Here is a 12,862-nt window from a genome sequence, read left to right on the forward strand (position 1 = left end):
TGTAAGTAGGATCACAAGTCTGCATCTGGTACAGCAATTAACCACTAAGAAGAATATATGCAGTGTATTATTTCTTGAAACCGTACTTTCGATTTGATTTGAAACTGTCTCATTGCTATATGTTTATTAATAAAACTTTGAAAAGAAAAAAAAAAAGAAAGCCTTTAAAAAAATAAATTTTAAAAATAAAAAGAAAGAAACTGGATTGGGGGTTAAGAGAACGGAGAAAAGGAAGAAGGGAAAAGACATGGGGGAAAATATATATATGTGTATGAAATATTTGAAATAGTTATACTAGGGGCTGGGGAGATAGCTCAGCAGCATAAAACACATCTGGCAAGTGCAAGGTCCTGAGTTCAATTTCCAGTGCCACAAAATATAAATAAAATAAAAGTTATACTACTAATTTCGCTTAGTTCATTGAAAAGAAAACTTTGTTTCAATATTGTTTGGACAACTAAATGCTGATATCTTGTACTCTGTGCAACAATACACACTGTATTAACCATTGTTGTCTTGCTATCATCTTGTTTTGAAATTTTGTTTTGCTCTCTCTCTCTTCCCCCTTCCCCCACAGCTGCTCTCGAATTCGCAGCAGTCCTCCTGTCTCAGCCTCCCAAGAGCTGGCTATGATTACAGGTGTTCACCACCATGTCCAGGGTTTTTTTCTTTAAAATGAAACTATATTTTAAAAAGATATACTTTTTTTAAAAATGTCTGCTTATTTTCAGTTCTAGGGCCTGGGAGATGGCTCAGTAGAATAAGAGTCCCTGGCAAGCGCAAAGGCCTGAGTTCAATCCCCGGTTCTGCCAAAAAAAAAAAAAATAGATGAGGTATCTAGTTAGGATAGATATACAGCTACTTTCTCTTAATTCAATGAGAAGTAAGATTTGTACTAGTAGTGTTTGGACAGGATATCATGTATGCATCTTGTGCTATGAGTAACTACTACGAAGACAACAATATGCAATGTATTAATTGTTATAACTGTCCTATTGTCCTGTTTTGAAACTGTCTCATTACTATTTGTTTCTCAATAAACTAAATAAATAAATATTTTCAGTTCTAGAAATTCGGTGAATGCGGTTGCGCGCCCTCTGGTGGCGCTGGGCTCTCACTGCGGCAGATGCTGTGCCCACCTGCGTGTCAGAGGGCAGCAGAAAGCGAAGGCAGGATGAACACCGGGGCCCTGGCCCAACCTGCAGGAGGCGGCGAGAAGGAATGAGATGGGGCTGAAGTTGCGTCCTCGGGCGGGGCAGGACCAGCTGGCTCCTCCCTCGGGCTCCCCCCCCCCCACTGTGCAGCTCAAAGCTGGGCTGAAATGGACAGCTGGTGGGAACAGCCGCAGACAGGAAGGGGGTGGTCTCAGTGACTGAGTGATCATGTGGGCCTATCCCTGGATTCCCTGTGACACCGACAGGAGGGCAGCAGTGGACCCTGGAGGAGGGGTTCAGCTGGGGTCACCACAAGTCCCAGGTCCCTGAGAATTCATAGGATGAGTCAAGACCTCCTTTAAAACTGTCCCTATCACCAGGTTAACAGTTGGGCGATTTGCACTTTGCTTACAGGGTGGGTCTGTGAAGAATGCGGAATTCATTTAATCTGATCAAGCTTCCAGCCAAGCATTCCAGCCCTGATTTGCTATCTTGATGATTTCCTGAAATCCTTTTTGTCAACACTGCTTCTCCCCTAGGACCTGGGCAGAGCCTGATGATCCCAGGGAGGACCATCAGGTAAGACTGATAGACCTCTAGCGATCTCCATTCCCGATGCCTGAGGCTCAGGCAGCATTCTAACTGACAGAACTGCTGGGGTAGGGGTCAGAGCTGTCTCGTGTCCCCTGCTAATGAAAAAGGATGCAAGGCACTTGCAAAAGACACCCAAGCAAAGCCAGGCCTGGCAGTGCTACCAGGTTCTGTGTGCTGGCCTCCTTCTCAAGGTGGCTACTAGGTTCTTTCTGTCCTGAGCAAAGAATTCAACAGAAGCAAAAAAGGTAGCAAAGTTTTGCATTTATTAAAGGGAGGAAAAGAAACAGGCCCTGCAGAGAAGTTAGAACCAAGAGAAGTAGGGAAGGCACACAGCACAGTGTCGGAGCAGGCCCTGGTGCCACAGAACAAAGCAGCCCGAGCTCTGTGCTGCCCTCCTGTGTGTCTCACCCAGGCTGCAGCCAGGCCCAGGCCCCCGTGGAAAACCTGTCCAGTTCCCAGGGAGGACCTGAACACAGATCTCTCTGCCGAGAGTGGGCAGGGCTTTGAGTACTGCCCTGCACAGGCATCCTGGGATTTTGTACTTGGAAGTCACACCTACTTCCCCAGGTGGTTTTGCCCCACTTTAATCTCCTGCCTCGGTGCACATCTGTAATCTCAACACTCGGGAGGGTGAAGCAAGAGAAATGAGAGTTCCAGGCCAACTGAGATTACACAGATAGTGAGACCCTGTCTCAAAATAAATAGATGGGAGGATTAGGGCAGGCTATTCAAGACGGACTGCTCTCAGGAAGACTTGGCCATAGAAGACAGGGAGCTCAGCTCTCAATCCAGCAAGAACAAGTGGGGCAATGGGGGGAGGGGGCATCACTGGGAATGGCACAGATACACAGTAGGAGCCACCCCCTCCATCCACCTCAATCTGGGCAGCACCCCAGGCCCAAGCTTGCCTCCAGCATCCCAAGAGAAGCAGAAATGAGAATACCAAAGACCCAGGAAATTGCTAAAGTGCCCAGCCAGAGCACCTGTGTTAGACCCTGTGGGCTGATCTTCACTTTGCCCCACTCAACCTGTGCTAAAGGTTGGCACAGCGCCTGTCCATCACATCCGTCAGTCATATCTACAGACCCCCTGACAGGCCCCGGGATGAGTGCACATCACTTCTGAAAACCTGATTTATCTTGGTGCTTCCTCCTCCCTTGCAACCTGGTGCCACCTTTCCAGTTCTGTCACCCTTTTGTTTCTACTGGCAGAAATTCAAGCCCACCTTCCCCATAAGCTCCAATAACTGCAGCTGCTTTTTCTTTTACCACTGCATGTACGCTCACAGTTCTCTGCTCACCATACACAAGATCTGGAGTCTATCATGCAGGATCAGGAGGAGACTGAATAGGTGGGGACTGGGGCTAAGCAGACTGGACAGATCCCTGGAGGATCAGGTCAGCTCTCAGGGTGGGCAGGATGAAGCTGGTCAGCTGGAGGGAAATCAGAAAAACTGAACCAAGAGGGCCAAGGACAGAGCCCAAGGTCTAGGCCAAGTGAAGAGTGGTCCAGAAGATGCTGTTCCCCACCCTGCCCCAAATCTCTGTATTGTGGCACCCTAACCCCCAGTTACTCAGAATTCCACTATTTTTAGAGACAGGGTTTTTACTTATTTTGTGGAGTTTGGAGTGGCGGTGCAGAGACAGGGTAACCTTGAATTAACTAGGTGCTCAGACTGACCTCAAACCCATTGCAATCTTCTTCCCTCGGCCTCCTATGCCCAGCAGTAGCATTGCTCTGGATTAAGGGGTGCCCTTTACAGCCAACACAGTGTGGCAATGGGCTCATGCTGGTCTTACCACTTGCCCACCCTCCAGAAGCAGCCAGATGGGCAGATGGGCAGAATGGTCATTGGAAGATACAAGGGCAATACCAGCTAGGTGGAAGTAGCTTGCGGGGATGGGGCAAGGCTGAAGGCTGCATACGGCTTGAATCCGCACCAGTAATATGGCACAGTGTCTCCCACAGCCCAGATTCACGGGTCCAGGAGTCGAAGGGTGGAAGTGGGAATGCCACACTCACCATTACCCTCAGCAACTTGCTAACAAAATCTTTGTTCTCTGTTCCTATAACCTTGTGCTCTGGGCACCTAGAAGTCTTAGCTGCAGAGGGGGGAGGCTTGTACCAGGAAGCACAATGATGATTCCATTGAACTGGCAGCTAAGACTTCCCTGTGGCAATTTGACCTCCTCATGCCTCTGAGGAAACCAGCTGAAAAGGGAGTCACAGTGTTGGTGGGAGTGATTGATCCAGACTACTGGGGGGAAATTGGACTCTTATGGGGCCTTGGCCACCACAGCCAGGACCCTGGTGCCACCCCAGGGCACAGAGCACTTCCTGCACCAGTTCTTCCTTTCCCATCACATGGGAGACCAGGCTGGGCTGCAGCACCTGGTGTACCAAACCCCAAAACATAGCACATTGAACACCAGAAGTGACTTTAATTTCAGAGCACACATGGTATCAGGTTCCCACCCCGTGGGTGTCTGCAGGAGTGGTGGGCACCAGAGAGAGCGTGCAGGGCTCTCCAGGAGCGAGGATGTGAGCATGGGTCAGAGTCCACGCTTCGGTCAGGAGAAGGTCGGTGCCTCAGCCAGCGGGCGAGCCATGCTCTGGATGGCCCACTGCAGGATGCCATCAAAGGAGTGCTGTGGGGAGCTAGGCTCAGTCACACCTGACAGGCACCCCACCTGCATCCACAGGACTAGGACCGGTAACCCCAAAACACCACTCCACTTAACACTAACTCAAGGGGAAATAGACACACAGGACATCACTCAGGTGGATGCCTTGGCCAGCACTCCCCACAGCACCCACACGGTGTAGCTCCCTGGCCCATCTGTCCCTTGGGTGGCCTTGTCCTGGGAGGCTTTTTTCTCCTCCTGCTCTGAAGTCTGACTCTCCTGTCTAACAGAATTGAGGTTCATCAGGGTCTCCAGTTTTCCAACTATCTGTCTCACACCCCAACCCTCTAACACTCTTGTCAGGCCTTGAGGCAGCTGCCTCTTTTAGACCCTGGGGTCTCTAGAGACAGCTGTCCTATTGGAGATGGGCCCTGTGGTCAGCGGGCCCCCTGAGATGCCATGTTGGATATGAAAGAGGACACGTGTTAGCCACTTGTGGTGTGGAGCACTGGAAGAGTTTGTCCTCTGGACAACTCCACCTGTCCATCATGGAGTGGATGGCCTGAGGGGGGCAGATATAGGAACCTGGGCTGGCTGCCCAGGAGGAAGTCAGGGCTCTAACTACCTGGCATTAATGCTGAGAACCTGGGGATGCAGGGGCACCAGGAAGAGTAGAGTCATGGTGGGTAGGACCAAAAGCCCCCTGAAGAAACCACAAAGCTGTGGCCCTGATTTCTATCCCTGAGGAGCCCTCTGACTAAAGCGCCCCATGTGCTGACTGACACAAGGCCCACATGCTGTGACATTGTACCTCACTTAGGAGAGATTCCAGGTCCTCCCGGTGCAGGACAGGCTCTTGTCCAGCTTGGCTGTCATCCACCTGGAACCCAGAGATGGCAAGGTTTGACCCAGCCCAGGTCCCCCTGGAGAACTGAAGTGGGTCCCTGCATATGGGGCAGGGCTGGGGTTGGGGCTCCAGGTCATGGGAAGATCGGGCACAGAGCTCAGGGCTGCCTGACTGGGACCCCCTTGCCTCCTGTCCTGGTGGCCTTCTAAATAGAGCAAGGAGGCTTAGATTGAAATTCTGAAAAGAAGAGATGTGCTCCCCCAGCCCCCCAGGACCCTCAGACCCTAGGATCTCTGAGTCCTATACTGACCTTGGGCTGCCCTGGGTTGCATGGAGTGCTGGAGGCAGGTGCTGCCTCCGTGGGGTCTCGGTCTAGGGAACAGGACTTGCAGCGCAGGCCAGTCCTGGGGGAAGACAAGAGGCTTGGGTGGCACAAGGGACCCTGGGCCAGGCAGGGGTGATGTGGGGTTTAGTCCGGCACCTCCCCACCCTCAGTGCTCACCCTGGCCGCGCTGTGACCCCCGGGAAGTGGCAGAGCCAGTGGAAGGCAGCAGCGCAGTATGTGCACCGCAGCACGTCGGTGCCATCCCCGCATACCCCACACCGCGCACCAGGTGCCCGGCCCTGCAGGGCACAGCACAGGTGATCTGGGGCACAGGACCTGGGCATGGAACCCACACCCTTTGCACCATACCACCTCCCTGGTGACATCCAGGAACCACACTGCACCTGCTGAAAGCCACAGGCTAGAGCCCATGGGCTCAGAGGCCCCAGGAGCTCGGCCCAAATTGTGCTGCCCCTGATGAGCAGGGAGCAGGGAGCAGGGACAGGGCAAGGGGCTCCCAATTTGCTGAACCCTCCCTGGCTTTGCCCTGATTTAAATCAGGGTTGAGGTTGGGGTAAAACCCAGGCTGGAGCTGGGCTGGGGGTTTCCAAACAGTAGAAGAATGTGTGGGCCTGGTGGAAGCTACCAGCAACCCCCACTCTAGCTACACACTCGCACAGAGGCACAGACACTTCTGGGAGCTCTGCCGCAGTCCCAAGCTCCTCATCCCTCGCCTCACACCTACAGATCATGAAGCTCATCTGGCTGCACCTGTTCTGCCCAGCAGGCCGTCCTGTTCCACTTTATCCCAGCTCCTGAGGTCCTGAACTGTGACAGCACCCTAACCCTGGCCCTGCCTGCCCAGCTTACCTGCTGCCCCTCAGGGACGGCACTCAGCAGGGGACGCAGAACTGAGGACTCCAGCAGGGGCAGGGGGGCTGCAGGAGGTGGGGCCAGCAAGTGCGTGTAGGAGATAGTAGGGTCGGAGTGGGGTTCCCTGGGCAGGGCCCTCACATCCTCACCAGAGGCCTGAGGCCCCTGGAGGACCTGGAACCCAGAGTGAGTTGTCAGAGGACTGCAGGGCCGCTGCCCAGCATAGCCCGGAGTCCAGGATGTGGAACTCAGAGCTGGGGGAGGGCAAGTGTGGGGCAGAGTGGCCACACTGGGCGGCACTGGAAAGGCTGAGCAGCCCAGTGGGCAGAATGACCGGTAGGCAGGATGCAGGGCCAGGCCGCAGTGGCCCTTTCTGCATCTAAAGGAGCGTGTGGCCTCAGGGCTGTCAGGGCAAACATGGCATAGAATAGAGCATGTGCCACAACATAAGCTTAGATGCTGGAGAAGGCTAGCAGTGGCCACAGCCCATCCCCTGGGCCAGGGTGGAGTAGAGGGGACCATTTGAGGCAGGCCTCACACCCTGCAGGAAGCCCTAGGCTGGGCTCACATAGTGAGGGGACTGAGCAGGAAGACATGGCCAGGAAGGAACACTCCAGAGCAGACAGGACAGGAAGGTGACCCAGCCAAGGGGAGGACTGCATACCAGGATCTCTGCAGGTGGCTCTGGGAGCCGGGATTCCTGGGCCTGGCCCAGGGCCTGCTGGTCTCTCCCCTGCAGGCAGCATGAACACCTCCAGGTTCCACTGCTCCCATTGTTAACGGTCACAGGCATGTAAGACAAAGTGGAGACAATAGACCACAGACCCGCCAGGAATGGGACTCCTCTGTGTCACCATTTCCCTCATAGATGGGGAAACTGAGGCCTGGGCAAGGAATAAGTTAGGCCACAAGGGCTAATGAGTGGAGAGTCCAGGATGGCCAGCATGGCCAGTGCCCCTGGGCCACACTTCCCCAGTGTGCTCACCAACTCCCCATGCCCAGTAACCCACAATGGCCTTTGCCTGCCTGTCATGGGCCTACCCCTCCCCGGGCTAGACAGCCTAGTGCACAGAAGCAGGGAAGACAGGCTAAAAGGAGGAGTGGGCGCGGGAGTGATAGCCTCAGAGGGGACGGCGAAGGAGCTATGGCTCCTCATCCTGGTCATGGCAGCAGTGGCAGAGCTCGACCCTACTATCTCCTACATGCACTCGCCAGCCCCGCCTCCTGCAGCCCCTGTGCCCATGAAACTCAAGCCCCTGGGTCCCTCCAATCCCCTCCTCCAGTGTTCTGGGCCTGGAGGGTAGACGGGAGGCCCCAGGACAGGATGGGGAGGGGACCTGTGCCCTGCTTGGGGCTCCCATAGGCGCTTGGAGTATGCACCTCCATGGCCTCTGCTCCCAGCCAGCACCTCCTGGGTTCCGCTCAGTAAGGCTTGGTGGGAGGTGGCAGCCCTGGGGAGGTCTTGGCACAGGGGATGTGCAGGTGACACATGCTGCTCACCTGGGGATCTCCCGCAGGGGTGGGGACAGGCAGGCCAGGTGGAAGGCCCGGGGACAGCCATCACAGCAGATGAGTTCCCCACCGTCCCGGCACACGGCACACTCATCCTCATTCTTCTGAGCAAGAGACAGAGCCCATGCAGACCCAGAGTGGGCTGTGCTGTGCAGACCCCAGCTGCACCCCTTGCAGGCCGGGCCAGATCCTTCCCCCACAACCTCCCTGACAGAGCTGCCAGGCCAGCCCTCCAGGGAAGAAGGCTGGGGCCAGGGTGCCTCCTATCAGCCACAGGCACCTGTTGTCCCCTCCCTGAGCCTCCACCCTACCCGCGTCTCTCCCCAGATGGTGCCCACCATGCTCTCAGGGGTCCTTGGATTGCCAGGCAGGGCTGGACCTGAGCCACAACCACAGACCCCATTGCCACCTTGCCTGACCCCTGCCCACCTGGGTCCTGCCCAGGCGCAGGCCACAGCAGTTCCACCTCCTCCAGAGACAGTGCTGAGACCAGGACAAGCTGGCTGGCCCCGGGGACTCTCCAGGACTGGCTCACTCCAGAGCCCAGCCCAGAGAGAGGCCCATATAATCTGGGCTGAACTCTATAGTTTCAAATCCCTAGAAAACTTCATTTTTTCCATGTTTCTTGAAAGTTTACAACTGTAGATCATCAGAAAAAAAGCAATTTCCAGGGTGAGGAAGAAGAGGGAGAGGGAAGACAGGCTCTCCAGGCACCGAGTGCCCAGAACAGGGTAGAGGCCGTGGTGCCATGCAGGTCATTCATTACCTGGTGGGACTGGGGCTCACTGGCAAGGGCTGCATTGGCAGGGATGTTGGCCTGTTGGCCGAGCCGTGGCTCTCCTCCAACCTGGAGGGAGGTCAGCAATGGGGACAGTAAGGGGCAGCACTGTCATAGCAGGGAGACAGATGCCCAGGCTGGGGGCCTCCCAGGACTGGGTAGGGCAACACTTACAGGGGCAGAGCCCTGGGCCCCCTTGGCCCGGACCAGAGGTTTTGGGGCCCCACCACTGCTTCGGGTCTTGTTCTTGCTGCCGCCAGAGTCTTCGAACTTGCTGGGGGTATAAAACTCTCCTCCAACCTGGATGCACTTCTTGGAGCCCCCTGGGAGGAGATGTTGGGGAACACCCTGGTCTCTCCCCACTCCTGCAGTGCTGCTCTCAGGCAGAGATAATCTGCATTTCCCAACCACCCTCCTGCCAGGGAGATAGCTCAGTGGTGTAAGTGCCTGCCTGGCAAGTGCAAGGTCCTGAGTTCAATTCCCAGAACTGGAAAAAGAAAAAAAAACAAAATCAGCCACCCTCAATACTGCTGCAGGCATGGGCCCAGTACTGGGTGCAAAGAGAATTTCCACCAATCTGTGGGGTCCCCCAGTCCTTTGCAGATGGAATTGGATCTGGGGGAGTCATGCTGGACCCAAAATCTAGTGTCTGGTGTCCTTATAAAAGAGGACTGGGAGGGTGATAGAGATCAGAGCCAGGGCACCCTGCCACACAGCAAGAGCACAGAATGGGGCAGCACCAGAGCAGGAAGGAGGGAGGGAGGTGCCTTGCTTGTCCCTGCCTCAAGTCGAGCACCTGCTTGCCACCCAGTCTGGGGCAGTTCGGTGCAGCAGTGTAAGGACAGCCATGCAGGGTCTTTGGAACTACCCATGATTAGGGGATAGCAGGGCTGACAGTAGCTTTCAGGTCCCACGTGGCTGTCTCTGGTGTCCCCAGCCTGTGTCCAGTACAGGGGGAACACTGGCAGAGAGTGGTGTGTGATGCCTAGTTGCCAGCAGCCCTGCTGGGGCTGGTCAGAGACACTGGTGATTGCACGTCGTCAGAAGAGTTGGATCCCAAGGCCAGGGTGGAAGGAACCAGAAACCAGGTGTAGAGGGAGATGGCAGGGAATCTGAGGCCAATGGAGTGGAGAGCACACCCAAAAGGTCAGAGCAAAGATGCAGGACTTCCTCGGGGTGTGACCCCCAGCAAGGTCACACCACTGTCACCCCCTCTCCTGAGGTTGCCTTGCTGTCTGCTCTGGAGCCAGCAGAGAGTAAAGGGCAGGGTTCTCCTCCCAGCTGGGGGCAAGCCAGTCCCCACCTGTACACCCACCTGACTCGAACACCTGCTGGATGAGGATGCCCTCCACAGCCCCACGGGCTCCAGCGATATCCCCTGAGGATACAGCCACCGCCCTCTGAACAGAAGCTGACATGGTCTGAACTCCTGGAGAAGGGACAGCCCCAGTAGGGGTCACTGGCTGGGAAGAGGGTTCCTGGCCCCTACACCAGTGGGCATCAAGGCAGATATCAGGCAGGAGTGGGTACGGCCTGAGCCATGGAATCCTTTCTCCTGCTGGCTGGGGGACTCAGTCCCATCCCAGAACAAATCCCACAGGTGAGAACAGAGGGGCACTGTGCATGCCTGTGTGCCCACATGCAGGAAAGGTGTGTGCATGCATGTGAGTGTGCCCCCAGTGACCTGGGCCCAGTATTGCACTGTGGGGCACAGAGTTCCCAGCACTGAGGAGCCCCAGGGAGCATAGGCCTGTGGGGTCAGGAGCTGCAGGGACGGGGGAGTGGAAAAGGGGCAATCTGGCATAGCATCTGGGCTCCTGAGGACAGGACCATCTGCAGGGGCAGAGGTGGGGGCCCGAAAGAAGTGTCCAGAGTGAGGCGTGTGGTGAGGGTGAAGACAGGATCCTATTGGGACAAGGTAGCCCCTCTTCCCCAGGTCTAGCTGTGCCACAGGACCAGTGAGACCCCAGAATAGGACAGATCCCTGCACTTCAGGCTCCTGCAGCCCACAGCCATGCCCCCACTCACCATTCCCCAGGGGCAGGCGCTGAACCTCCAAGTTGCCCTCTGGCTTCTTGGGGGGCTTGACCTTCAGCTGGGAGCCTGCAGAGGGGTGATGGGTGCAGTTGGCTGGAGGGCACCGGGTCGAATGGGTACTGGGATTCCCAGGTTCCACGTGGACCCCTTTGTTGTCAGAAACAGGAAAACCCCACCTGGGCCATTTTATCCAGCCTCCTCCCCACCTGGGATTCTGGCAGTTGGGCAGAAGAGGCCAGGTGCCTAGCCCAGCCCGTGAGTTAGGGACCTGCATAGAGTGGTGTTGGCCCCAGAGTGAAAGAAGGGGGTCTGTGGCTTTGGTGGGCTCCTCCTATTGGTACCTGGGCTTGGGGTGCTCCTTGGGGTCAGGGCTGCTGGTGGGGTGGCTCGTTGCTCCTCCAGGGCCTTCCTCTTGGTGGGATGTCTGGGTGGTGGCACAGGGGTCTTAGAGCCACTGGGGGGCTTCCTTCCCTTCCGAGGCTGGCTAAGGTCCACATCTGCAGGATGCGGGGTGTCCAGCTCACAGCCTTTTCTGGGCAGGGAGTGAGAAGGACCCAGAACTGGACACCCTCAGGTAAGGTGGTTGAAGCCTCTGCTCTTTGTAATGTAGGACCTAAAGGTCCTAGGGAGCCTCCCAGCACCTCCCAAATGCCTCCTACTCCCATCGTACCCCCACCCTGGCCCTGCCCAGTCCACCTTTTGGGAAGCTCTCCAGGATGGGCCGCAGCCCACCATACCGCTGCAGGTGGTAGTCTTTGAAGAGGACCCTCCAGAAATCGGTGATGGTCGTGGTGTCCTGGGTCAGCAGCCAGGATAGGAGGGCGTGGAAGGCCTGAGGACAGCCCTCCTTCTCCTTCAGCCGCAGTGTCTCCTGTGGCAACAGCTGTGTGGGGACCCTGCCTGACTGCTGCCCCTCGGGAGAGCTGGCAGCCAAGACCTGGTGCAGAGGTCCCCCTCCCTGGGGTGGGTTCAGTGCTGCTGGGGGCTGGAGCAAGTTCTGGGGAGCCTTCCAGGTTCCAGGTAAGGCTCAGGGTGCTGGGGCTGGCTTGTGGATGGGGATGGGGTGGCACAGGGCAGGTGGGGGCTGGGAGGGGTCCCGCCTGCAATAACCTTCATGGGACCACACCCAGCTTAGAAAAGGAGTGGGGAGGCTGGGGATCTGGGTCAAGGGTCCACAGGGAACCAGCCCCAGGCTCCATCCCTTAGCACGTGGTTGGGATAGGGGATCAAAGGTCCACCTTGAATTTGTCCTCAGGGATGACATCGTGGTCAGCCAGCGAGTGCAGCAGCGGGAAGGCGCTGTCCACGGCCACTGCAATCTCCGTGCGGTGCAGCCTCAGCAGGCGCCTCAGCACCGTGTCCCCACCTGCCCGGACCTCCCCAGCCATGGTGTCACAGCACCCCTGGCGGGACAGCTGGGTTCCCTGCCAGGCCCAATGCGCAGCGCACACACCTGGTGGGCTCCTGCAGGAGGCTGTTATACCACCCGGCTCAGGAAAGAGCAAAGGCCACTGGCCCGGCAGCCAATCAGGGCGAGAGCTCCCCAGTGGACTCCTTGGTAACTTGGCGAAGAGTGTCCCTACGCAAGAAGCTTCTAACCCCGAGAGCCTGGTGCTGCTCCCCTGGGGCAAGAAGAGAGCCAGCTTCTGGGCTGTGAGCTGCTCCTGGGCAGCCCAGATGCGCTTGCTGCGCTGGGCACCTGATGGCCACATAAGTAACTCCTGGTGGGTGGCTGGATTGGGTGGTGTTCCCTGAGGGACTTCCACATTGCTGGGCATCCCTACCTAGTGTCCCAGAGCTGGGGCACAGTCAGAGGAGGAGACAGGATGTCCAGGGGGCTGGCGTGGGTATACACTGGGCCAGGCTCTAAGCGCAAGTGCTTAGAAAATAAAGCCACGTGCTGCCCCCTTGTGGTCTTAGGGAATGTTTTGGCTCCAGACTTGGAACTGCCTACTGACCACCCAACCTACCCAGTCTCAATTTGCACCTCAAGTCCAGTGTGTCTAAACCTGGCTGAAATCTGGCCATCATCCTAGACTCCTCTGTCCAAACAGGCACCAACTCTTCACCCGAACTGTCTGTTGGTCTCCCAATTTAATCTTTTCTCCACTCCCAGTG

At 56.4% G+C, this 12,862-nt stretch overlaps 1 protein-coding gene across 1 annotated transcript; it reads right to left on the reverse strand.

Moving 5' to 3' along the window:
* Positions 1-4,318: 4,318 nt before the first annotated feature.
* On the reverse strand, positions 4,319-12,132 carry Aire (autoimmune regulator). The gene is made up of 14 exons (XM_004631953.1): positions 11,983-12,132; positions 11,441-11,615; positions 11,086-11,241; positions 10,736-10,810; positions 10,023-10,136; positions 8,882-9,030; positions 8,696-8,776; positions 7,918-8,033; positions 7,082-7,181; positions 6,415-6,591; positions 5,722-5,843; positions 5,530-5,623; positions 5,184-5,252; positions 4,319-4,396 (listed from the first exon to the last, which is right to left on the reverse strand). The coding sequence occupies exons 1-14, from the start codon at positions 12,130-12,132 to the stop codon at positions 4,319-4,321; spliced, it is 1,656 nt and encodes a 551-aa protein (XP_004632010.1).
* Positions 12,133-12,862: the final 730 nt, after the last annotated feature.

This window comes from Octodon degus, unplaced genomic scaffold (assembly GCF_000260255.1).
Source record: "Octodon degus isolate 3935 unplaced genomic scaffold, OctDeg1.0 scaffold00045, whole genome shotgun sequence".
NCBI lineage: Eukaryota > Metazoa > Chordata > Mammalia > Rodentia > Octodontidae > Octodon > Octodon degus.

Bases quoted from the DNA above. Each gene is read 5' to 3' on its own strand.
- Aire (XM_004631953.1), bottom strand. From the start codon at position 12,132: ATGGCTGGGGAGGTCCGGGCAGGTGGGGACACGGTGCTGAGGCGCCTG. The intron at 11,616-11,982 runs GTGGACCTTTGA...CTGTTGCCACAG, and splicing joins TCCCTGAGGACAAATTCAAG to GAGACACTGCGGCTGAAGGA. The intron at 5,624-5,721 runs GTGAGCACTGAG...GTCTTCCCCCAG, and splicing joins GGGGTCACAGCGCGGCCAGG to GACTGGCCTGCGCTGCAAGT.